Genomic DNA, 25,990 nt, shown 5'->3' with positions numbered 1-25,990 from the left:
TGTAAATTATTATTCTGACTTTGCACTCTCCTCCATTGCATGAGCGGGAAAGGGCGAGATGTTTTATGAGCCGTTGAAGCATGGAAAAGTATCATCAAAGTGGCTTCACAGTGCAAATGTCCAAAACAAACTGTCAATGTCTGTCATGAATGCCTGAGTTATGTATGAAAGCACGTCGACAACCAACCAAATTGAGGTCTCTTTTAACTTTCAAGCATGACCATATATACCTATATATGATCTGTACCAAAGTAAGTTGCAGGCAAGAAGTAGCGTTGGAGGATTTTGAGCTGCACAATGATGAGCGCTCCATTTTTCTTCATTATACTTGTCCATGCTATTATTATTATTCCCTGCGCTGTTGAGTCTTCCCACACAAGCAATGCTACCGATGAGCAGGCTCTTTTGGAGAGACTATACTTGGGTTGGAATAATTTACAAGGAAACATCCCTATAGAGATTGGTCAGGTAAAGAACCTAGGGCTTCTAGCTCTTCTATATAATAATCTCTCTGGAAATATTCCAGACTCCCTTGCCCACCTCCAGCAAATAAGAGGTCTATACCTAGGAGTCAACGAGTTAACAGGGACTATTCCTTCAAGTTTAGGTTGGAATTGCTTGATCTCTCATACAACAAGCTGCGTGGACGCATACCTCCACAGGTTGCAGGACTTCCAAATTTACTTTTCTATTTCAACCTTTCAGATAATTTCTTGGAGGGCCCCCTTCCTGCAGAATTCAGCAAGATGGATAAAGTTCAAATTATTATAAAATTGTTATTATAAAATTTTAATTTTGTTATGGCATTTGTTGCGAAAAATAGTGAACGTGAAGACTTACCATGGGTGTCTTGAATGCAGAATATGGAATGAGTGGACATGTTACTACAAAAGGAGATGTTTACAGCTATGGAATAATGTTATTAGAGATGATGACTGGAAAGAAGCCAACCAACAATATATTCGTAGAAGGAATGAAGTTGCATAAGTGGGTGAGCAGATGCTTTCCAAATACAATAGAAGAAGTAGTTGACGGAAATTTGGTGAATGGTGAGCTGAATAATGATGAAAATAAGGTATTGAATTGCATCAGGCAACTCATCTATGTGGGTTTGCTTTGTACAAAAGAATCCCCAGAAGAACGACTAGATATGATTGAAATTGTAAAAATATTGCATATTATCAAAGACAGTTTTCTTGGAGCTGTTCCAACTAGAACATTTCAGTTAGATTTATCATCATTCCTAAGTAGCAGAAAAATTGGTCGCAATAATGATGAAAGCCGAAGTTCTTCATTCTGAACAGAAAAATCAGAAATGGAAAAAATGGTCATGGATCAAATCTTCTCCCAGGTAAATTTTAATCCAAGATTTTATTTTTCAGCATCCTTGTACATATTCCAGTGCTTAGTGATTGAAAAACTATATTCTAGCACCTTTCAATACTTGGAATACTTTGTAGTGGTTTGTGTTTGCATGACTCAAGTCCTCTTTCAGAGAATTTTCAACCCAGAATTTTATGGTTCAGCATCTCTATAGAGATTCCAGTACTGTATGATAGTATATCAGATCAATAATATGCAGCAGAGCTCTAAAAATGTATGTTTTTATGTACATTGGCAAGTAGGTAGTTATTGGCTATCACCATGATAACCGTATGCTACAGTATATGTAGAATTTATGATGTAATTGTTTATGAATTTAATGTAAACAAATTTCTTAGTGCTCCAAATTTGCTGTCTTCTATTCTTTCCGTGTTCCTCTTTTTCTTTTCAATATTCACTTAGTGTTGATTTGAAAGAAGGCAACAAATTAAAAATTTTGATTTGAAAGAAGACAACAAATATTATATTTGTTAAAAAATGAACTTTTCAAATTAGGTGAATGTGTATTTTTCAAATATAATAGTTGAAGTTCTTGAGTGCTTGTAAAATTGGGTGGGTGGATGTTCTACATGTACAATAATTAAAGTTGTTGATAACATTGATTGCTACTATGCTTACTAATTATGATAAATAATTCAATTGTGTTAAACAACTTATATGTGTGGATTTGCTTTATAGTAAAGCTCATATCCCTTTAAGACTCTATTTAAAAATGCAATTCAACTTTGAAATGGTACTTTACAATCAAATACTTTAAACATAGAATCAAAATTTAGTTCCTCACAAAGAACCATTGTATGATAAATTGTAAATATATGTGCAAAAATTTGCATAAAATTAGTCTACACCAAAATTTAAGATGAAACCAAAATATTAAGTAAAATAAATCTTTAAAAAATACATAAAATAATAAGTAAATGTGTTTGTATACTTAAGATAAATAAAATAGTTATTCAAATAAAAGATAAAATAAATAATGTATAGAATAAAAGAAATTTTAAGAAAATAAAATAATTCTTTTATTTACTTATTTGTATGTATATTTACTATTTAAAATTAAATAAAATATTAAAAGATAAAATAAATATTTTCTAAAAACTTAAAATAAATAGTAGGTGTTGTTTCTCTTATTTATTTACTTTTATAGCAAAAGTATGTATACATGATTTTAGATGGATGTTAGAAAGATATATAGATGTACATTATTGACTTGCAATGTAGTACTATTCTATTATTTCTTTGCATGAGCCATTGTACAGTTGACATCAATGGTACAACAAAAGTCTCTCTAACATGGCGTAATGGAATTGTGTAAAGGGGTTCTAGAAAGCAAAAAAAAATATGGAGAGATTGCTTAAAAAAAAAGTCCTATGTCATGTTTGCTCAAAGAATCTAGTTACAAGGCACAAGGAAACTGCAATACTTGCACAAGTCAAAGTCTCATTCCACATCTTGACCGTCCTTCTCATATAAACCATGTTGTTCACCCGATGCCTAGTGAACATATTCATGGAATTCCAGTCCCATAGCCTAAATCCATTGTGCACAGTACCATTGACATTGACAACATCACTAAAAGGAATGAGAAGGGTGTTTGCATTTTGTCAACTGATACTTGTTTCTATCAAATGCATCTAACCCAACAGTGGAAAAGGCATCTACAATAAATGCTTATCCAACTACTGGCTTGTTGGATCAAATCGTCCACAAATACTTACCACTGCCAAATATTGTTGACATCATTGAAGGCAAAGCTAAGAATTATGTAGATCAAATTATTGGTAAATGTTTGGAAAATTCTATTGCTGCACCTTACTTCCCATTTGCAGCTCTAGAAAATGTACCAGACATAGATTCAAAGTCTGTATACCTAGAGCGAATGACTGGTATGAAACTTAATTCCACATGATATCTCCAATTCTGAGTATTACTATTCAGTAACTCAATTCACTAACAATTTCTTGTGCTCATATATTGTAGACAATGGTAAATGTTGTCTTCAATCGACTACTCTATGCCACAAAGGTGACATATTTTCTACAGAGCTAAATATAGTTGGAAAAATTTTAAATGTGCAATATTCATTAGAAGTGTAAAAAGTAAAGAAGGACCTGACAAAGATAGAAAAAATATTAAAGGAATTGGAAAACTAAAATGTCAAATTATGCACATATTTGCAACACATTATTAAACCTTTAATGACACGAGCTATGCAAACAAGTCCTCACTCCTTCTAGTTAGGGAAATTTTACAAAATGTGCAAACTCTTTGTAAAGCCTTTTCTTTGCAAAGATATTGAAAGATTAAATTTGAAGGGGGCAAACTATTTTTAGCCAAATCTTTGTTCTAATTCTAAGCTTTATATGTATTAATTACTTTAATGCTTCAAGTTTGATTCTCTAAATAAATTACTAAAACAAAATCTTTCTCTCACCAAATCTTTACACTAATCAAAAACATCTTATCAAATCTTGGCGCCTTGTGTCTCTTGTTTTAGAGAAGGGTAATTGCTTTTGGTTTGAAGCTATGAATCAATGAGATCACAAATTGAGAAATTTTCCAATATAAACACTCAACAATAACAATGCAATGGAGTTTGAACCTTGCTGACAAGAACAAAAACACCACATTTAAATCATCACACTAGACCAATATAAGAATTACACTGCTTATTTAACAGACACCAATTTTCCACAGTCCATGAGATATTAATCTCGTGTGTTTCCGAATGAGATTGTGTATGAGTTTTTTGCATCAACGTTTCATGATCCAAAATGTTGTGCAAAAAACTCATACACAATCTAATCCGGAAACACTCAAGAATAACTACTTATTTAGCTTATTAAATGTTTTCAAAAATTGTTGATCATACCCTATTTCAAATCCATTTTACTTTAAAATAATAAATATAAAAATACTAATCTACTTGTATTAGATTTATTTATTATTATTATGATATAATAAAATGTTCTTAAAATTAAATATAAATATAATAAAAAGAGAAGATGTTGTTGTTTTTGTTCGTTGATGATTGTAAGTTAATGTCTCTTTTTTCCTCACAAATAATATTTTTTGCATTGTCAACGTGTCGCTGGAGCAGGTAAACTGAAATTGTCAAAGATGCATTATAAACAAAAGACTAAATACATACAACAAAAGTAACATCCAAAGTATATAAACCAAATTGATACCAAATGGAAATCTCTATAAATTGACACCGTATCGAACTGTATTATGATTGTACCAAAGTAGCGTTGTGTGATCTTGAGCTGCGCAATGACACCTCCATTTTTATTCAGTATAATTGTCCATGCTATTATTATTTCCTGCGATATTGAGTCCTCCCATTCTTTACATCCCCACACAAGCAAGTCTACCGATGAGCATGCTCTCTTTGCATTCAAGTCAGCCATCGAGTATGATCAATTAGATTCATTCGCAACATTGATGGAGGTGGGTGACGCAGAAATTTTACACAAAAATAATTCAAACACATAAAATTAACATAGAAAATACACAAACATTTACACACCAAATTATGTCCTACAACACCAAACCATATTGTATTGATTGCTCTTTAATTGATTTACATTTGCATGATTTATAAGGGAGTTTAGAAGATTCTAGAAGCCATCGTAGTCTTGCATGACTAAACCATTAAATGCATACCTTTGACGACGGTGGACACTAAACTAATTGTTCTAGCATGCATGCTAACTATCTATTATCTTATACATGTCCTCCGCATTATTTGGAATTCAGAGGATTACAATTGACAATGCTTGACAATGTTGAATGATGATAACATTTAGTTGGATGACAGTGAGGCTGCAACTCACGGTGGTGGTGTGGAGTTTAACGGTGGAACTAAAGCTGGACTAACTATCCCTGCATGCGTGGATAGAAAATTGTGATAAACTAGGAGTTACACGATGGCTACATGGTACAACCGAAAGCTAATGATGAAGTTTGCGGTAGCGAGAAATTACATGCCAACACTCCCCCTAATTTCGACCGCAAATTTTACTGCATGTACAATTCCTTGACGGTTGTCTTCTTCTATCTCATTCTTTGTCTTCAAACTTTTGTCGAATCTTCTCCTACTTGATAGCTTCAAACCAACTATAGATTTGCTGATCTTAATAACCAATTATTAATAATAGTGCCATACATTCAGCTTCTCCCACTGCTGTGAAGTCTCTCAATATCTTGATTTTCAAATCATCAAAATACCCATCTTGGTCTTTCTCCAACTTCACATTCTGTCTTGTTAGACTTCCTTTCCTTTGACTTGAAATGTCGATTATGCTTTTAGAAAACTTTTCTTTATTGCTATCAACATATGAATATTTAAAAGTTGAACAACTTCTTGATCATGCCTATAAGAGTTTGCCAATTTGTCCCACAACTCCATTCACAATCCATTTTCATGCTTTCATTATTTAAGTCTTTGTAACAACATGTCTTCTCACAATGGTTTCTCAAACCAAAAATATTACACGGATTTAGATCCCAACATCTATTCTTCATATGTCCTTTCTTGTTACAATGAGAACACTGCACACTTTGCATTCTTTATGCTGATTTTCTTGAACCTGAAACACCTGTATCTGCAACTTACCCGAGACCTTTAGAAGATTCTGGAAGCCATCATAGTCTTGCATGACTAAACTATTAAATGCATACCTTTTGATGGTGGTGGACACTAAACCAACTGTTCTAGCATGCATGCTAACTATCTATTATCTTATGCATGTCCTCTGCATTATTTGGAATTTAGAGGATTACAATTAACAATGCATGATAATGTTGAATGATGATAAAATCTAGTTAAATGACAGTGAGACTACAACTCACGATGGTGGTGTGGAGTTTAACGGTGGAACTAGAGCTGGACTAACTATCCCTACATGCGTGGATAGAAAATTGTGACAAAATGGGAATTACGCGATTGTGCATGGTAGAACCAAATGCTGACTATGAAGTTTGAGGCAGGGAGAAATTACATGCCAACACTCCCCCTTAATTTCGATCGCAAATGCCACTACATGTATAATTCCTTAACTATTGTCTTCTTCTTTGACTGTTGTCTTCTTATGTCTCATTCTTTTCACCTGTCTCTAACGAAGTCTGCGAACTTCCTCAAATAGATTCAAACCAACTCTAGATCTTCTGATCTTAATAACCATTTCTTAATAATAGAGCCATACATTTGGCTTCTCCTACTGCTGCGGAGTCTCTCAATATCTTGATTTTCAAATCATCAAAATACCCATCTTGATCTTTCTCCAACTTCACATTCTGTCTTGCTAGACATTCCTTTCCTTTGACTTGAAAGGTGAGAAAGAACCCCCCACCCCCCCCATATAGATAGTTGTTGTTGTTATTGTAGAGCTATTCGGGGGCCCCTACTAATCGATGGGGAAGCCCGATTCTGAAAGACTGGATGGATATATAGTGAGTCATGCCCCTACCTTATGAGTCTAGGCATACCGAAGAAGTTATTCCTGCTAGAGCAAGAGCAACTATATAGATAGAGGCCCCAACAAAACCTTCATTCTAAACCATCAGCTCACTATCTCCCCTCTCCGGCTGATCCACACGAGTAGAAAATTTCATACCGGAAAGTAGATAGCCGATTATTGGGGTGTGTAGCTGGATAACGACGACTTTTCCCAATCATGCCCAATCAACTAGAATCCTTGGAACTATCTATATCCCCACCACCTACCCCTACTATTTGAAGGGCTAGCTATCCCCATCAATTATGCCTTTAGAAAACTTTGCTTGATTACTATCAACGCATGAATATTTAAACTTGAGCAACCTCTTGATCATACCTATAAAAGTTTGCCAACTTGTCCCACAGCTCCATCTACAATCCATTTTCACGCATTCATTCTTTGAGTCTTTGTACCAACATGTCTTCTCACAATGGTTTCTCAAACCACAAATATTACATGGATTTAGATCCCAACATCTATTCTTCGTATGTCCTTTCCTGTTACAATGAGAACATTGCACACTCTGCATTCTTTATGCTGATTTGCTTGAACCTCAAACACCTGTATCTGCAACATACCCAAGACCTTCATACTTGGGCCTCATTATCGGCTCAATAGGTTTTTTCATACCTTGTTCATCCTTCCCCAATCCTTGACCTTTATAACCCATTCTTTTCATAATTTTTAAACCAATATTGTCATCAAAACAACTAGTAACTTTTTCATTATCATTAGACCTTAAATGTTCATCTTCACATTCTTTCTTACAAAGAACTTCAACAAAATTACATTTATCAAATGGCGAACTTAAATCCTTTGTATTATAAGAAACATCATGAACCAGTGGATTTGTCTTTAAACATTCATTCTCTTCTTTGAACTTTGATAGCTCATTTTTCTATAAACTATTTTCCTCTTTCAATTTTGAACTTTCATTCATTTGTAAACAATTTGTTTCTTCTAGCCTTTCAAGCTTTTCTTCCAAATCATCAAGAAATTGCATTCTTTGTTCTAGTTCTTCATTGTTTTTTTTAATGACATCAAACAACTTTATCTTTTCTTCTAACTCTTTATTTTTCTTTTCAACTTCCTTATTTTTCTTGAGATCTTCTTTTAAAAAATTTACCTTATAAATTCAAATTTTATTTTCTTTTTTCACATTCATTAATTTTCCATTTAAAAGATCTACCTCGGAAAATAAACTCACCTGATTATGAATCAACAACTTTGCATGCCTTCTCCTCAATAGAAATGTTTTTTCAAACTTCACAAATCATAACTTTCCAACTTCTTGACACATGCAATCTCACAACATTCTTTTTCTTTAAACACAATATTTGTAATCTAAAAATTTCAACAAAATATACCAAACTTTAGCTAGGGCAACATAGATTTGCCATGAATATCATTTTTTTTTAATAATAGGAACAACAACAAAACCCTTCATAAACTCTCCAAGAAATTGCTCATATTAAAACCATTACCTCTATTTAAACAACACCTTGAATGCTTCAAATCTATTGATGTTTTGTCTTGATCTCCTAAAATAATGATGGCAACAATATTTACAAACAACTGCTCTTTGAACCTGCTATGCACCGCCACATGATTCTACAAACTCTTTTAACAAATCTAGTTCTTACCCAAAATCTCTTCTTTCAACTAGCTACAGCTGAATAATCTCCTTTATGAATTCTGCTTTTCTCCTTTCTGAATTTTGCTTTTCTCTAGTCTCCTGGCTCTGATACCACTTTGATGGAGGTGAGTGGACCATAAATTTTACACACAAAAAATACACACATACATTTACACAACAAATTATGTGCTACAACACCAAACCATATTTTATTGATTGCTCTTTAATTGATTTACATTTGCATGTTTTATAAGGGAGTTTAGAAGATTCTAGAAGCCATCATATTCTTGCATGACTAAACTATTAAATGCATATCTTTGATTGTGGTGGACACTAAACTGCATGCTAACAATCTATTATCTGTTGAAAATATTCAGGACTAACCAAGTTACTGAGAGGGGAGGGGTGAATCAGTAACACTTAAAACTTTTAATTCATTTCTGCACTTGTATATATTAAACCATTCATTCATTTAATCTACTGTATGCATGAAAGTATAATCATTCATAACACTTAACACAAAGATTTGATGACCCAGAAACCTTCCAAATAGAAAGTAAAACTGGGGTGGGGATGGTACCCACAAAACTTTGGTACTGCAGTAAAAGTTGGCCAGTTAAGGCTTACAATGATCACTTCTGATGATCTGCCCTGTTAGAAGCAAATTTGGACTGCTAGGTCCACCTTGTTAGAGGATTTACAAACATACAATGAAGTATGCACTCGGTTAAGAGATTTACAAAAGACTGTTAAGTCTACCCGGTAAAAGGATTTACAAACTGATTCAACTATTAGGATGAAACAGTAGATCTTGACTTACAACTTTATTGCTGATAAGATCCTTTGAGTATTGATCTCCTTCTGAGATAGATATGTCGATTCTGCTCCTTTACTGACTCTGTGAAAATGTTCTGGTCTGCTGCCTTAATGCAGTTTCTGCTCTGCTCTTTCTAATTTCGCATATTCATACATCTTACATACATTTTTCACATTACGGATTACAGATGGTATAATACATCACATATATATACCGTCCATAATTACATTTACATTTCATAAAGTCGGCCTCATACAAATTAATAACATAAACTCATTCTTAAGTCGGCCTTACATAGGTGAACAAAATATTACTGAGTCGGTAGATACTCGGTTCCTCAAGCTGGCTCGGTGATCTTCTGATACACGGCGTCCACTACAGTACTCAGCATCGTCATGCTCTCGGTAAGAGTAGAAGCTCGGTCCATACTAGTCCCGAAGTGTAGCTTGGAACTCGGTAGCTGTGGTGACTCGGTAGATATAGTGTCACTCGGTAACCACTGGTAACTCAGTAAGAACTGACTTCTCGGTTACTGCTGTTTGTCTCATATGCTCGGTAATAGTCTTACTGCTCGGTATGAACTGTTTAATCAGTAAGCTTTACCAAATGCTCGGTATAGGCTGTGGACTGAGTGATGAGCTCGGTAAGCATTCAAAATCGAATAAGTGTTTTCGCTAAGTGTTATTCACTAATGATAAATATATCATTATTCCAACAATCTCCCCCTTTGGCATTAGTGACAAAAACACTTATGAGACAACAAATGAATCTGTCATGCTGACTTGATTCTTCAAAATTGATACCAATTGTAGATTGCTGTATATACCTGTATATCTCACTGTACATAACTCTCCCATAGAATATACACATGATTCTATACTTATCTCTATACCAATTGTTATTTACATTCTCCCCTTGTCTCTAATAATATGTTCCATATTCTCCCCCTTTTTGACAATAATGCCAAAGAATAGATAACTCAAATAGAGATATTAAAGCGTGAGATAAACTCTGAGTGTACCTGTTTGATATGAGCCAAGGTATTATCCCAATTTCCTTGCAAAATTGTGCAAATAGACAATGCAACTTGAACTTTGGCTGATAGTTCAATTACATTCTCTGCAACTGAAAAACTGTTATCATGGATCAATGTTTTGGAATGTGTAATGTGTTTCTGCATTGTATCCATGTTAGGGAGGATCATATTCTGAATATCTAACAATGTAGACCGGATCCTTGCATCTTCCCTAAGCAATTCTGATTGCTTATCTGATAGGACTCTGATTTTTGAATGGCGAGTTGAGCTTGAGCTGGGGTCAAGCTGCAACTGTTGTGCACTTGCTTTCAGATCATCATCAACTTTCTTCAGTTGATCTCTGATTCCTTTTGTGAACTCGGTGACATCACATAACTTTGCAAAGAATGAAGTTACATTATTAAAAGAATTTTCTAACTTGGCCAAACTAGTGGTCAATTCAACTTGTTTTATTGCTATCTGCTGAGCAATGTGCTCAAGCACCTTGTTATCAAATTTCTTCTCGGTTCGTTCTATCAGTTTCTCTTCTCTTGATGAGTCCTCATTGAATCTATTCACAGCCTCTTCGAGTTGTAGCAAAATGTGTTGAGAGGGATCAACTTTTATGCCTAAGGCATCTGTAAGAATGGTCTTTGCACCATTTATGATGTTGAATTCCCTGTCTCTCTCACTTCTTAATTGTTTTTGTTTTGCTTTCTGTTCTAACATCTGGCTGATCAATCTCATTTCATCAATTGATGCAGTATTGAGGTCTATTTGGGGTATGACAATCTCTTTATCCAGATCTATATCTTCCTCTATAGCCTTGCCGGTAAGCAGAAGTTTTAAAGGTGTCTTTTGTATTACTTCTGTGCTTACTACCTTATCTTTTGATGTAGTTACAATGGTTGATAAGGTTGGACTAGCTGTTATAACTGGAATAGGAAGACTCATGGATGTACCGACTGTTTCCAAAATTGATGTACATGCAGGAGTGCTGATAGGTGCAAAAGAATGTGTCAAAACTGGAGAGGTTGCAAAACTTACTATACATGCTGCAGGAGAAGTTGTGATCTCGGTGACTGAAGAAATCACTTGTTGCTCGGTAGAAGCAACACTCTGCATCCCGGTAGATAATGACATGCTCTGCAGCTCAGTGGATGAGGTAACTATTGGAGTCTGGAGCTGAGAGGTGATTGGCAAGGATTGAGCAATAGATGTAGCTACTGTGCTCACAATCCTGCTGGCTGAAGGTGATGATGCAACGCCTTTCTGCGGTGAGTGAGGAAGAGATGCAATGACTTTTGCTGCTACCTGTTCAGGATCATCTTCTTCATCACCTATTATCACCGTGTCACCTTCTTCTTCTTCACTTATGATTACCGTGTCTCCTTCTTCCTCAGCTGCTTCTTCTTCTTCCTTCTCCTCTTCATCCTCTTCATCCTCTTCTTTTTCACCCTCAGTTGTTACCGTGGGGTCAGATGGCATTGGCAGATTATATATCCTTTTCCACACAATTGTGGCATTATTTACTATTGCTTCTATCTGCTTGGAGAGAACTAAGAAGGTATGAAACCTAAGTGTCATTTGGTGTTCATTCTTCTTTAATGCCTCTTTTACTTCTTTATATGTCAGGTTCGGTAACAACTGTTTTAAGGTTTGTGCATAAATGTCTTTGACAGTTTGCACTGCTGAAGTCCATCTTGGTCTAATCCTGACTAGAAGCTCATTTGGAATTTGAGAGCTGATATCATCTGGGGTATATTTCCATTTACCCATTTTATTCAGTAAAAGCTCCTCGATCTGCATCTTTTCTGCATCTGATCTGTTTTCATACCTTAGTGCCTTGAAGTTAGACATGCCAGATCCTTGTTCCAATTGCTTCAATTTTTCTTCGAAGGTAGGAGGGGGTCTCCTGAATAGAATTTCACTTTCTTTCTGCCCTTTTCTGGTTTTCCTTGTGAACACTGCAGTTTTAGGTTTGGGCTTTGTGATTACTACTTTGCCTTTCTTCTTTGATGTTTCTGTTTCCTCCTCTGATTCCTCTTCTGTTTCTTCTGTTTTAGCTGCCTTTCTCTTGGTACTGGTGGTGGCCTTTGGAAGCTTGTTTTCAAGCTCAATTCTGGCTTTGGCCTCATCATAAGTGCCAAATGCAGGGGTGTTGGGAATGGCTGGTTCATTTATCAGGGCTTCTATTATATCCCTTGCTTCATCTATGTTAATTTCATAGGGTAATGGTTTTACCCATGCCACTCGGGGTATGGCTTCCTGGATGTAAACTTTATCACAGTCTACCATGAAGCATACATCCTTGTAATCTTTTACCAACTTAGGAGGAATCCTGAACCTGTTGTTCATTTTGTCCTTAAATTCTTCAAAATAATTATCCATTACTGTCTCAAAATTCTGACCTATTTCTGCTATAAACTCATTTATCTGATACAAAATTGGAGTATCCTTCCTCCATACTACCGTGCCTTTAGAAGGGAAAAAGTTTTGTACATAGAAAAATATACAAATCAACAAAGAACCAAATTTGCATGGATTATTCTTTGATGTCATTATACTGTTCATGTTCTTGTTGAATTGTGTTAGTAAAACCTCTACTAGGTCAAAATCCATGTTCTTCTTTACTACCTTGTAGGCAAGGTCTACTGCCTCACATGCCACACTATTTAGCCTACTAGAACTATACAGCTTATATGCAATGATAATAATACCAAATTTAAGTTCAACATCAGATACATTGTTAATTTTCATTCCTCTGCCATCCCACTCGGCTTGAGTTAACTCCTGCAGTTTGTCCCGACCTAGGGTTTTGGTGGATTTTGCTCTGTCTGACATCGGTAATCCTGTGATTCTATGAATCATCTTCTTTGTTATTAAGATAGGTTGATCTAGCCAAAGTTGCCCATCATGTACACGGCTCAATACATACCTAATCCATTTTACTTGAAAGTTTCTTGGTAGGTGTGGGATATGGGTCAAGCCTTTGATTTCCAAATGTCTATGCTCGGGTTTCAGGGTTTTGTCAACACATAGCTGATCTAGGGCATTGTCCATTTCCAAAGTCCCTAACTCCTGAATAGTGCATTTGAAATGAGTACGAATGTCATTGATGAGAAGTACCTTGGAAGGAATTCTGGACTGTGCTCCACTTGGGTCGAGTGATTCTGCGATCGTTGGAACGAGTTTGAAGTTCGACGCTGTCCATTTAACTCCTTTCACTAACATATTGGAAGTCTTCTTCGCCTTGCTCCTGCTGGTTGTGCTAGTAGAAGTCATTGCTGAATAACCTGAGTTCCTTTTAGATTCTTCGCTGCAAATTCGTCTTAAATCTCCTTAAGCACTTTGAAAACCTAAGCTCTTCGAATGCTGAATAACGCGGTGAAGAATGAAGTCGATTTTGCCCTTTTTATTAAAATTCTGTCATTAATGCTTGATAAGTGGGTAGGTGAGATGACTTAATGACTTTAGCGATTGCTCGGTAAGACTGACCTAACTCGGTGTTCTTATTTCTGACCTAACTCGGTAAGGTCTGCAGTTTTACCATGCTCGGTAACATTCAACTCGGTAAGTGACTTTTCTGTATGTATCGGAAATACTGATTTCATCGATTATGCTTTTGTATTTTAGAACTGCTTATGGTAAGGTTTTGAAGATGCAGTTCCTTATCTTCTTTAATGGATCTAATTTGTAATGGTGGGGTCACCCAATTCTTGAGTGACAGGACCATTGCTTGAATTATCCTGCTCGGTAGGTTTAGGAACCCACTGCTGTCTCATCTGTTTCCGAATGTTGTCAGCTTTAGCTTTCTTTTCATCTTCAATCTTCTTTGTGTTCATGCAGTTCTTGGCTATATGTCCGAGTTCAGTGCATGTATAACATCTTATGGTTGTATCTTTCTTCCTTAGATGATGCCTTGTACAATTCAACCCAATGTGTCCATATTCTCCACAATAATGACATCTGCACCAGGTATTGTAATCCCAACCAAATATTGCTTTGACAATTTGTTCTGCTGGAGTGAATATCTTTGTTCTACATTCTGATGCTTTGTGACCTTGTTTCTTGCATTTGTGACATTTGCCTTCAAATTTTGGTTTCTCCTTGCATTCACTGGCCTTGTGACCATGCTGATTACAGTTGTAGCATTTGCCTTTGAATCTTGTCTTTCCATTGCTCCAACATTTGTTTGATGTGTGACCTGTCTTACCACAGTAATTGCATGTAGGTCTTTGATTTCTTTGGCTACCTTGCTCGGAAGATTCACCTTCTTCATTGTAACCAAGACCAGCTTTACCCTTTTGTTTGTGAAGATTTTGCTCATTTAATTGATCCAAGTCTGTTTGAGTTTTCATCATCCTTTCATTTGCTTGCTTTTGAATATCTAGCTCATTTTTCAAACTTTCATTCTGTTCTTTAAGAATTCTGATCTCTTTATTTGCATTGGAGAGTTGCTCGGTGAGATCTTCATGCTGTACAATTTCATTGCTTCTTCCTTCTATTTCATTTTGCATTTTATTCCTTTGTTCCAGGATTTCACAAAATCTTGCAGACTGAATTTCCTGTTCTCTTCTTAGCATCCTTACTTCTTTTTGCAGTAATCCATTCTTTTCTAGGAGTTCTTTGATTGCATTGTTTGCTTCATCTACTTCATTTGAACTACTTGTAGGAAAGAGATCTTCAATTTTTGTTTCAACATACTCATGATCATTTATTTCTTTTGCTAGTTCCTTTCTTCTTTTTAGGGATTGGGAAAGATGTTCTCTTGCTTCTTTGAGTTGAGCAATGGCCATTTCCAGATCTAGCTTTTCATTCTCAATAGCTTTGTCAAGTCTGAATATCTCCATTGTCTTGACCTTTTCTCAAGCTGTCAAACTTTTACTCTGAGAACCACAATGCTCTGATACCAATTGTTGAAAATATTCAGGACTAACCAAGTTACTGAGAGGGGAGGGGTGAATCAGTAACACTTAAAACTTTTAATTCATTTCTGCACTTGTATATATTAAACCATTCATTCATTTAATCTACTGTATGCATGAAAGTATAATCATTCATAACACTTAACACAAAGATTTGGTGACCCAGAAACCTTCCAAATAGAAAGTAAAACTGGGGTGGGGATGGTACCCACAAAACTTTGGTACTGCAGTAAAAGTTGGCCGGTTAAGGCTTACAATGATCACTTCTGATGATCTGCCCTATTAGAAGCAAATTTGGACTGCTAGGTCCACCTTGTTAGAGGATTTACAAACATACAATGAAGTATGCACTCGGTTAAGAGATTTACAAAAGACTGTTAAGTCTACCCGGTAAAAGGATTTACAAACTGATTCAACTGTTAGGATGAAACAATAGATCTTGACTTACAACTTTATTGCTGATAAGATCCTTTGAGTATTGATCTCCTTCTGAGATAGATATGTCGATTCTGCTCCTTTACTGACTCTGTGAAAATGTTCTGGTCTGCTGCCTTAATGCAGTTTCTACTCTGCTCTTTCTAATTTCGCATATTCATACATCTTATATACATTTTTCACATTACGGATTACAGATGGTATAATACATCACATATATATACCGTCCATAATTACATTTACATTTCATAAAGTCGGCCTCATACAAATTAATAACATAAACTCATTCTTAAGTCGGCCTTACATAGGTGAACAAAATATTACTGAGTCGGTAGATACTCGGTTCCTCAAGCTGGCTCGGTGATCTTCTGATACACGACATCCACTACAGTACTCGGCATCATCATGCTCTTGGTAAGAGTAGAAGCTCGGTCCATACTAGTCCCGAAGTGTAGCTTGGAACTCGGTAGCTGTGGTGACTCGGTAGATATAGTGTCACTCGGTAACCACTGGTAACTCAGTAAGAACTGACTTCTCGGTTACTGCTGTTTGTCTCATATGCTCGGTAATAGTCTTACTGCTCGGTATGAACTGTTTAATCGGTAAGCTTTACCGAATGCTCGGTATAGGCTGTGGACTGAGTGATGAGCTCGGCAAGCATTCAAAATTGAATAAGTGTTTTCGCTAAGTGTTATTCACTAATGACAAATATATCATTATTCCAACATTATCTAATGCATGTCCTCTGCATTATTTGGAATACAGAGGATTACAATTGAAAATGCATGACAATGTTGAATGATGCTAACATTTAGTTGAATGACAGTGAGACTGAAACTCACAGTGGTGGTGTGGAGTTTAATGGTGGAACTAGATCTGGACTAACTGTCCCTGCATGCATGGATAGAAAACTGTGACAAACTGGGAGTTATGGTAAAACCAAAAGCTGTCAGTGAAGTTTGTAGTAGGGAGAAATTACATACCAACAAACTGTTGGCCATTTGGAGGATTTGATTATGTGTTGCATTGATGTTTTGTCATTGATCTCAACACTAGCTATTTTGGATGCTTTACCGACACCCTTCTTGTCCCGGTAGGATGTATGGTTTTTGGTTGGTTTGGATCCGACATGATCCGGTATGCTCCAATATAGTTTGGTTATGGACTTGTCTTATTCATGATACTCATGTTCATATTCAGTTAGTTGGTTTTGGTCTAGTGATGATATGCTATCCTGTTTGCTTGGAAGCTTGGCTTGTGGTACCGGCGAGGGTTTCACCAGCAGAGGTATGTTTAATGTCTAATTTCACTATCAGATGATACAAACATGGTTTGCAGGTTAAGGAAAGCTTTATATGGATTGAAATAGACACCTAGAACTTGGTATGGAAGGTTGGATAAATATCTTTTGAACCTTGGTTTTACTAAGGGTAATGCTGACAATAATTTATATTATACGGTCACTGATGATGATATACTGATTATTGAAGTATTTGTTGATGACATCATTTTTGGAGGTGAAGATAAGTTATGCATAAAATTTTCTAAGAACATGGAGAAAGAATTTGAAATGTCTATGATTGGGGAAATTAATTTTTTCTTAGGTTTGCAGATTACTCAAACTGACAAAGGTATTTTCATCTATCAAACTAAGTATGCTAGGGATTGTTGAAGAAATTTGGTATGGGAGATTCTAAACTAGTAAGTACTCCTATGATTACAAGTGAGAAATTGACAGGAAAAGATGTTTCTGCATCGGCAAATCCTACAAGATACAAATCTATGATTGGAGGTCTACTTTATTTGACGCAAACTAGGCCTAACATAATAAATGTTGTTTGTATTGCATCTAGATTTTAGAGTGATCCTAGAGAAAATCATGAGAGTGTGGTGAAAAGGATTTTTAGATACTTACAAAGTACATCAGAATATGGTTTGTGGTACCCTAAGGATGATAACTTTACTTTATGTGCATATACAAATGTTGATTGGGCTGGAGATGTTGATGACCGAAAAAGTACTTTTGGTGGAGCTTTCTTTCTTGGAAATAAGTTGGTTTCATGGATCAGAAAGAAGCAGTCATGTACTTCTTTATCTACTGCTAAAGCTGAGTATGTTGTTGCTGCTACCAACTGTACACAAGTTTTATGGATGAAGCAAAATTGAAGGATATCAAAGTGCATTGCACTGGATCAGTAGTTATTCACTATGATAGCTTTGCTGCTATTAACATATCAAAGAATCCGGTACTTCACTCTAAGACAAAGCACATATCTATCAAGTATAAATTTTTTAAGGAGAAGGTGGATGAAAATGAAGTCAGATTGGTTTATGTGAACACTAGAAAGAGAATATTGCACATATTTTCACTAAACCTTTGCCTAAATCTAACCATTTGAGTACTTGAGAGACAGGTAGGATATTTTGCCCCTCCAATAGAAAACTGATTGATGTTTTTTGGCATCTGTCCGATATGCATTATAAAAGATATTTTTTATTCCGACACTGATGTGGGGATGCTACTGCTCAGGGGGAGTAGTTAGCTTTGTGATTCAATGGTTTATGTTTTTACTTTGATATTTTTGTCATATTTCTGGTATTTATGTCAAAGGGGGAGAGATATTGGTGTGAAAAAGAAAAAACTTAAGGGAGTTGTATACATTAGAGGGAGAGATATATGTGTAATTCAGAGCTTTACAAAGATATCATTCATAGGTGGAGCTTGGTCTTTATTTCAGAACTTCATTTCTATATCTTTGAGTGGGAGATTGTTGGCTTTCTTCCATTGGGGGAGACTTGTTTGGCATTTCTTGGTACTTAGATGTTTTTCACATCTAGTGTTGCCATCAATGCCAAAGGGGGAGATTGTTGGCCATTTGGAGGAATTGATTATGTGTTGCATTAATGTTTTGTCATTGATGTCAACTCTAGTTGTTTTGGATGCTTTACCGGCACCCTTCTAGTCCTGGTAGGATATATGGTTTCTGGTTGGTTTGGATCCAGCATGATCTGATATGCTCTGGTATAGTTTGGTTATAGAATTGGCTTTTTCATGATACTCATGTTTATATTCAGTCAGTTGGTTTTGGTCTAGTGATCGGATGCTATCCTATGTGCTTGGAAGATTGGCTTGCGGTACCAGCGAGGGTTTCACCGACAGAGATTTTGATGAAGATCTTTGATGATATGCATAAGTGGTGTTGGTTTATCTTATGGTGGAATTTCAAGATGTTGATGGTGATCTTGTTTGAGACTTGGTGGATGGAGATCATTGCTTTAGCCTGTGGACCTATATTGGGTTCCGATTGATCTAGGTTATGGACCGATTTAATGTAACATGTGGATTGGACCTCTTGATGTGTTTCTAGGATGTCTTATGTGTTTGATATTATTTGTTTGGTCTAAGGCCAACATGTTTTGTAATTATGTAATTTTTTTATTGTCTGGTGGCTGACCTGATTGTTTATGGTTGAGGTTTTGTATATATATGATGTAAGATCTCATTGTAGATCATCGTGTTATGGTCAAAGAATGGGAAATGGATATGTAATGTGTGAATAATGTAATATTATTTAGGAAGAGGATTTGGTCGATCATTGGAGATCGAATTGGGTTTATGTAAGAGGATTTAGTCCTCCAGTATTGAGCTTAACTGAAACTGTACTCAAGCATAGGAGATGCTATCTTTGCAGTTCATTCCTTCTTCCGGATTGTAGTCTAGATTTCTATGTAGTTAGTGAGAATCATTTTGTGATGAGCAGTGTGCTCTAAGCTATTGGCCTTCCTGCAAGTGCAGGCCCCTCAATTGTAATTCACATACTTACTGCAGAAGTATTATCTAACTGTGGGTAGGCTTCTCACCATGGTTTTTCCCTTTATCGAGTTTTCCACGTATAAATCTTGGTGTCATGTGGATGGTATTTATTCTATGATTATTGTTTATGCTTAATTGGTTTAACTGCTATTCTGGTATTTGGTTTAAGCATTCCGGTATTAATGTTTTGGGTTTCGGTATTAAATTTTTAATTGCTAAATGTTCTGGTAATCTGTGACAACGTATTCACCCCGCCCCGCTCTCAGTTGTCTTCCGATTATTTGAATTGTCTAACACAAACATGGACTTCCAATGTCTCATTCTATAATTGGAAAGGGAGTCACTTGTTCTCACCATAGGAAAAGGGTCACCTCTCTCATTCTCTCCACCATGGGTTTGGTAGGTACAATCTCCACTATAGGAGTTGAGAAATACAACCCCACAGTAGCCTGAAGATCTTCTGTAAGCCGAATAACCTGTTACAAGGAGAAGCAATGAAGCAAAATCTGAAGAACAAGAAAAACACAGGAAAAATATTCTCTAAAAGAGAGCTCCAATTCACCAAAAATGTATTGTGAAAAGATAATACAATGAAAAGAAAAAGTAACCTCTAATAGGTCAAGAAACCCTAAAAAGGGAAAACCCTAGGCTTGCACATAATAATTAATTATATGCACCTAATGTTAGCTTAAGTGTAAAAAGATAATTGGAAACTTAAAGAATTAAAAAAATAATGTTTAATTAATCAAGTAAAGACCCAATTACTCTAACACCCCCCCTTAAGGTAGACTAAGGGAGAAGCTAAAACCTAGAATAACTACTGAAAGCATGAAAGATGGGTCCCGGCAACAAGGTCTGATTAGGTACTCAAATACAATGAAATCTCTATGAAATGGAGACAAAGGAGAAAACCCAGTGGGAAAAAACTCCTCTCCAAAAAGAGATAAAAGAACATGCTGAAAGAAGAAGAAGGAAGGAAGGCCTCATAAAGACCCCCCAAGGACAACTTCCTTCACTCCAAGCATAGAGCGCAACTGAAGATAGCGCAGTGATGCAAAAGGTTTCATGAAGATGTCTGCAACCTGCTTAGAAGTGGGAATGTACTCCAGAATGAGAACACCATCCTGAATCAACTTACGAATGAAATGCATGTGAAGCTCAATGTGCTTCATCCGCTGATGCTCTACCGGGTTGCGGGAAATATGAATAGCACTCTGATTGTCACACCAAAGAACAGTGGGACTATCAGGAGGAAAACTAAACTCAGTCATCAATTGTCGAAGCCATAAGATCTCCTGACTAGCGAGCATAGCAGAGCGGTACTCAGCCTCGGTAGATGATAATGCATGAGCAGTCTGCTTCTTGTAAGACCATGTGATAGGACTAGAGCCAAGATAGAAAACAAAGCCAGAAGTAGACTTCCGATCAGTGACATCACCAGCCCAATCTGAGTCAGTGTAGCCAACAATGTGAGGTTCCCTTGATGTATAATGAATGCCATGAGAACTAGTGCCCTGAATGTACCTCAAAATACATTTGGCAGCTTGCCAATGACTCTCATGAGGATCATGGGAGAATCGAGAGACAAGACCAACCGTAAAGGAAATATCAGGATGGGTGTGAGTCAGGTACAACAAACTACCAACCAACTGCCTGTAAAGTGTAGAATCGACTAAAGGAGTGGGACAAGCTGTGGTCAAAACAACCCCTGATTGAAATGGTGTGGGAGTAGGCTTGCAATCAAGCATGCCGAAGCGCTGAAGCATGTCAAGAGCATACTTCTGCTGGTAGAGAGAGATCCCCTCAGAAGACTGAATCACCTGAAGACCAAGGAAATAGTGCAATAGACCGAGATCTGTCATCTCAAACTGATCCATCAAGGCACGCTGAACATGCTGAATCATAGAGGATGAGCTACTCGTGATGAGAAGATTATTAATTAACATATAGCACAAGAATCAAGATGTCACCCTCAAGAAGCTGAATGTAGACGGTGTGATCAGAATGACTGCGGGAGAACCCAATGGAGAGCAAGAAAGAGTCCATCTTCTCATACCAAGCCTGAGAGGCCTATTTGAGACCATACAATGAACGCCGAAGTCTGCAAACCAAAAAACTATCCTGCACAAATCCCTGAGGTTGTTCCATGTAGATTTCCTCCTGTAGATCCCCGTGCAAGAAGGCACTCTTCACATCCATCTGAAAAATAGGCCAATGCTGAGAAGCTGCAAGAGAGAGTACAAAGTGAATGGAATTCATCTTGGCAATAGGGGAAAATGTCTCGGAGTAATCAATACCCTCAACTTGTGAAAAACCCTTCGCAACAAGACGTGCTTTGTACTTATCAATGGAACCATCAACAACATATTTAGTGCGATACAACCAGCGACACCTAACCATCTTTTTGCCCTTAGGAAGAGGACAGAGATCCCATGTATGATTCCTCATCAAAGAAGAATACTCCTCCTCCATAGCACAATCCCACTCAGGGTGACCTGTCGCCTCTGAAAACTTCTGATGATCATTTGAAATAGCATGACTCAAAAGACTAGAACCCACTATATGAGAATGAGTACGATGAGTATGAGAAGGATCACCAGCCAGAGGACCGGCCACATCAACAGTAAGGCGAGCCCACTTGGGCATCTGAGGTGGAGCAGGTGGAGGTGGGGATGGTGGGGGTGGGGATGGTGGATCATCAGCACCATCATCAGAATCATCCTCAAAAAGGTCCTGAAGTGGTGCAGTGGCCGGAATAGGCAGAGGAGTAGACACTAGAGTCGGGGTATCCACCGTGGGAAGACGCTCATCAAACTGAACATCCTGTAGAAATATGACCTCTCTGGAATCAGGATCAAACAACCTATATGCCTTAACATCCTCACAGTAGCCAACAAAAATGAGTGGTCGGCTCTTCTGCTCCATGGCTTTCCTCTGAGCATCAGGAATAAAGGCCCATGCCTCATTTCCAAATACTCAAAAAAAGGAAACATCAAGCTTGTCATGAGACCAAGCCTCCTCAGGAGTCATATGTCAAATAGCCTTGTGAGGCATCCGATTTTGAATATAGTTGGCACAATTGATTGCCTCAGCCCAAAAAGATGAATCCATGGACCTAGACTGAATCATACAATTCACCATCTCCCGTAAAGTTCTGTTCTTGCATTTAGTGACACCATTCTGCTGAGGGGTGTAGGGAATAGTAAAATGATGCTGCAAACTATGCTCAGTGCAAAAATCTCTGAAAGCCTGATTCACATACTCCCCCCCATTATCTGTACATATTCGCCACATAGAACAACCAGACTACTTCTCGACAAATGTCTTGAAGATTTGAAATGAAACAAAGACATCAGACTTGTACTTAAGAAAGTACACCCATGTGCGTCTGGAGAAGTCATCAATAAACGTAAGTACATACTTGGCCCCTAAAAAAGAAGGAGTGGGAAATGACATGAGATCATTGTGAATCAACTCCAAGGGTGCCAAAGCATGAGAGGCTCTCCCCTTCGGAAAGGGATCTCTGTGATGCTTGCCAAGAACACAACCATGACAAACACCATCAGTGCAGGAAATCTGTGGGAGCCCAAGAACAAGTGCCTATGTACTCATCTGCTGAAGATATTTGTAATTGACATGGCCCAATCGCTCATGCCAAAGCTTACTCACTGAATCTGCATGTGCTATGAGAGATGAACCTTTACCCAAAGAGGGCTCAAATTCATCAAATTTGTAGAGACGAGATGCAGAATCCACACTACCAGAAGCCACAACTAAATCGAGGTCATGGAGGTCCCGAATAACCACATCATGTGGTGAGAACTCAACTGTCTTACCAAAGCCAGAGTGGCAAATCTGATAAATGGACAGGAGGTTCATCGAGATGTCAGGGACGACCAGAACATCCTGTAGAGTACTCCCATCCAACAAGACAGAACCTGAACCCAAGACGGAAAGCTAAACTGAGTCACCCACTGCAATCTGTGAAATACCACAAGAGGCAAGAGAAGTAACCAACTACTGAGTGTGTGTCATATGGTGAGAAGCACCAGAATCTAGAATCCAAGTCGACCTAGAGGTCGAAGCTCTAGCAGTGAGAGCATGACCTTTCCGTGTGGAAGGAGAAGATGCCTGAGGTGAGGAAATGTGATGCTGTTGCATGGCTTCCTCTAAAGCCTCTATTCCTTTCCAACACCTAGAAACTGGATGTCCGTCCTTTCCACAAAAACTGCAAGTGTCTGATGATTTCTTCTTAGTCTTGGAGGAAGACTCACCAGACTGTGAAGATTTCCCTTGTTTGGGAGGAACTGGTTTTGAATCAAACTTAGGAGTAGGCTTGGAGGAATTCTCACTACCTGCAGAAGGCTTTTTCAGCTTTGGTTTATGCTTTTGTTTGTCCTTCTCCTTAGAGGACTGAGCAACCAATGCTTTGTTCTTGGAGCTTGAGAACGTATCCAACTGAGAAAGATGAGACTGCTCACGAGACAAGTGCTCACAAAAGACATCAAAGCTAGGCATGGTGAAATTAGTACCCAAACCATCCATGGTGGAGTAGAAAGCAGAAGCAAAAAACTGAAAGGGACCCCGAAGCTTTGAAAGAATCAAATGAATACACTTTGTATCAGTCTTGTTCTTTCCACATCCCTGAAGAACAGATCTGGTAGTCTTCAATTTGTTCAAAAAATCCTCAATAGTGGGAAAGGTATCAAGTAACAATGAAGTCAACTCTGCCTCAATCTGTAATGCCCGAATCTCATTGACCCTCCTGAAGAGAGAATCAAACTTCAACCACATATCCCGAGGAGTAAGCAACTCATCAAGGTGAAACAGAAGACTGTCGGAGACATGCAAAGCGATCAAACCCATGGCCTCATCCAGCTTGTTCCGGTACATAAGAACCTCATAAGGACAATGAAGGTCTAGTTGAACCTCATCCAAAGTAGCCCACAACCCTCATGACCTGAGAAGCCTTGTGATGCGGGGCTTCCAAATGTGATAGTTGTGTGAAGTCAACAACTCAACTGAAGGATCTACCATGAGAACAAAGAAAAAACTCTGCACCTGCACCTGCTTGTTGGTTGTTTTTATTATTTGATCTTTCAGAATAGACAAAAGATGCAGAAGGGTTTTTTTTTTTGAGAGTTTAGGTGTTCTTGATTTTTGATATAAATGACAGAAAGAGAGAAAAAAACACCCCCCCCACAATGGAGAAACCCAAACCCTAGTACATAGTAATGAGTAGGAAGTAGTGAATAAGCAAAAAACCTTCAAACTGATATCTCATGTACCTAGTGAAAATTCTGAGAAAAAATATCACAAATCTGAATAGAGCATGTTGAGATCTTTCCAACACCTATTCGTTTGCGAAAAATGGAGTCTGTTTGCCCATTCTATGGCCCTGGAAGTGCAAAAAAGAAGTCTGACTTTGACTGGTAAAAAACATAGTTAAATAGCAGATCCAAGAAAAAAATCCACCACCATGAGGTCCATCTTGGAATCACCTTTCCAACACCTATTCGTTTGCCAAAATCCGACTCCGGATGCACGATCTAGGCCGAAAAAACCAATCTCCTCTCAAAAAGACTAGAGAGGAGGGGCTGGTGGTGCTTCGGGCGGAGGTGGGGCTCGGGCCGGGCGGAGGTGGTGCTCGGGCCAGGCGTAGGAGGTGCTGGGGTGGAGCGGAGCTTAGCCCGGCAGTGGTGGCTCACCGACGGGGTGGGAGTGGTGGCTGGAGTGGAGGGAAAGTCGCCAGCAAGAGACAGAGCAGCGGTCGACGACGAGGACTTCACGGGCGGGCTGTTGCTGGAGGGAAGTTTCGGCCTGCGGCGAGGACTTCACGGGCGGGCAGTGTCGAAGGGAAAGTAGAAGCTGGCGGGTGTGGCCAGAGCTGGAGCCGGAGGCCTGCGGCGCTGGGTGGGGCCGGCTTGACAGGTCCGTACAGTGCCGGACTATCAGGTCCGGTACCATAAAAATTGTGTTAAAAAAACCTTTTTTTTTGAATGCGTTTTTTTGATTTGTTTGATTTTTTTTGTAATTTTTTTTTGAAAATCAAAACAATTCGGCCTGCATGCCGTAAAAAGGCAAATTTTTTTGCAATTTTTTTCTCGATTTGCATGCCAAGGTCGTACGGCCTGGCTTGGAGAAAAAAAATCACCTAGATGCTCAGGGATCAAAAATGGACAAATTTTATATGACTATAGGGGTTTTTGGGTCTTCTGAGCACGATGGTGAGGTCCGTTTAGGCCCAAAGTGCTCAGAAAAAATACTTAACCCTAAGCACACAAAAAATGCCTGAAACCCCAGATCTACTTCAAGTGCAAAATTCTCAAAAAATAGGAACAGGTAGCTGCAGATCTGAGCTCTGATACCATATAGGAGTTGAGAAATACAACCCCACAGTAGCCTGAAGATCTTCTGTAAGCCGAATAACCTGTTACAAGGAGAAGCAATGAAGAAAA

At 37.7% G+C, this 25,990-nt stretch overlaps 1 protein-coding gene across 1 annotated transcript; it reads left to right on the top strand.

Moving 5' to 3' along the window:
• The first annotated feature begins 257 nt into the window (after positions 1-257).
• Positions 258-1,441, top strand: LOC131873691 (LRR receptor-like serine/threonine-protein kinase GSO2). Its single transcript, XM_059216874.1, has 2 exons — positions 258-662; positions 861-1,441. The coding sequence occupies exons 1-2, from the start codon at positions 298-300 to the stop codon at positions 985-987; spliced, it is 492 nt and encodes a 163-aa protein (XP_059072857.1). The 5' UTR covers positions 258-297; the 3' UTR covers positions 988-1,441.
• The last annotated feature ends 24,549 nt before the right edge of the window (positions 1,442-25,990 follow it).

Source organism: Cryptomeria japonica, chromosome 2 (assembly GCF_030272615.1).
Source record: "Cryptomeria japonica chromosome 2, Sugi_1.0, whole genome shotgun sequence".
Classification (NCBI taxonomy): Eukaryota; Viridiplantae; Streptophyta; class Pinopsida; order Cupressales; family Cupressaceae; genus Cryptomeria; species Cryptomeria japonica.
The sequence above is the reverse complement of the archived record's forward strand: the minus strand, read 5'-3'. Positions and strand labels throughout refer to the sequence as shown.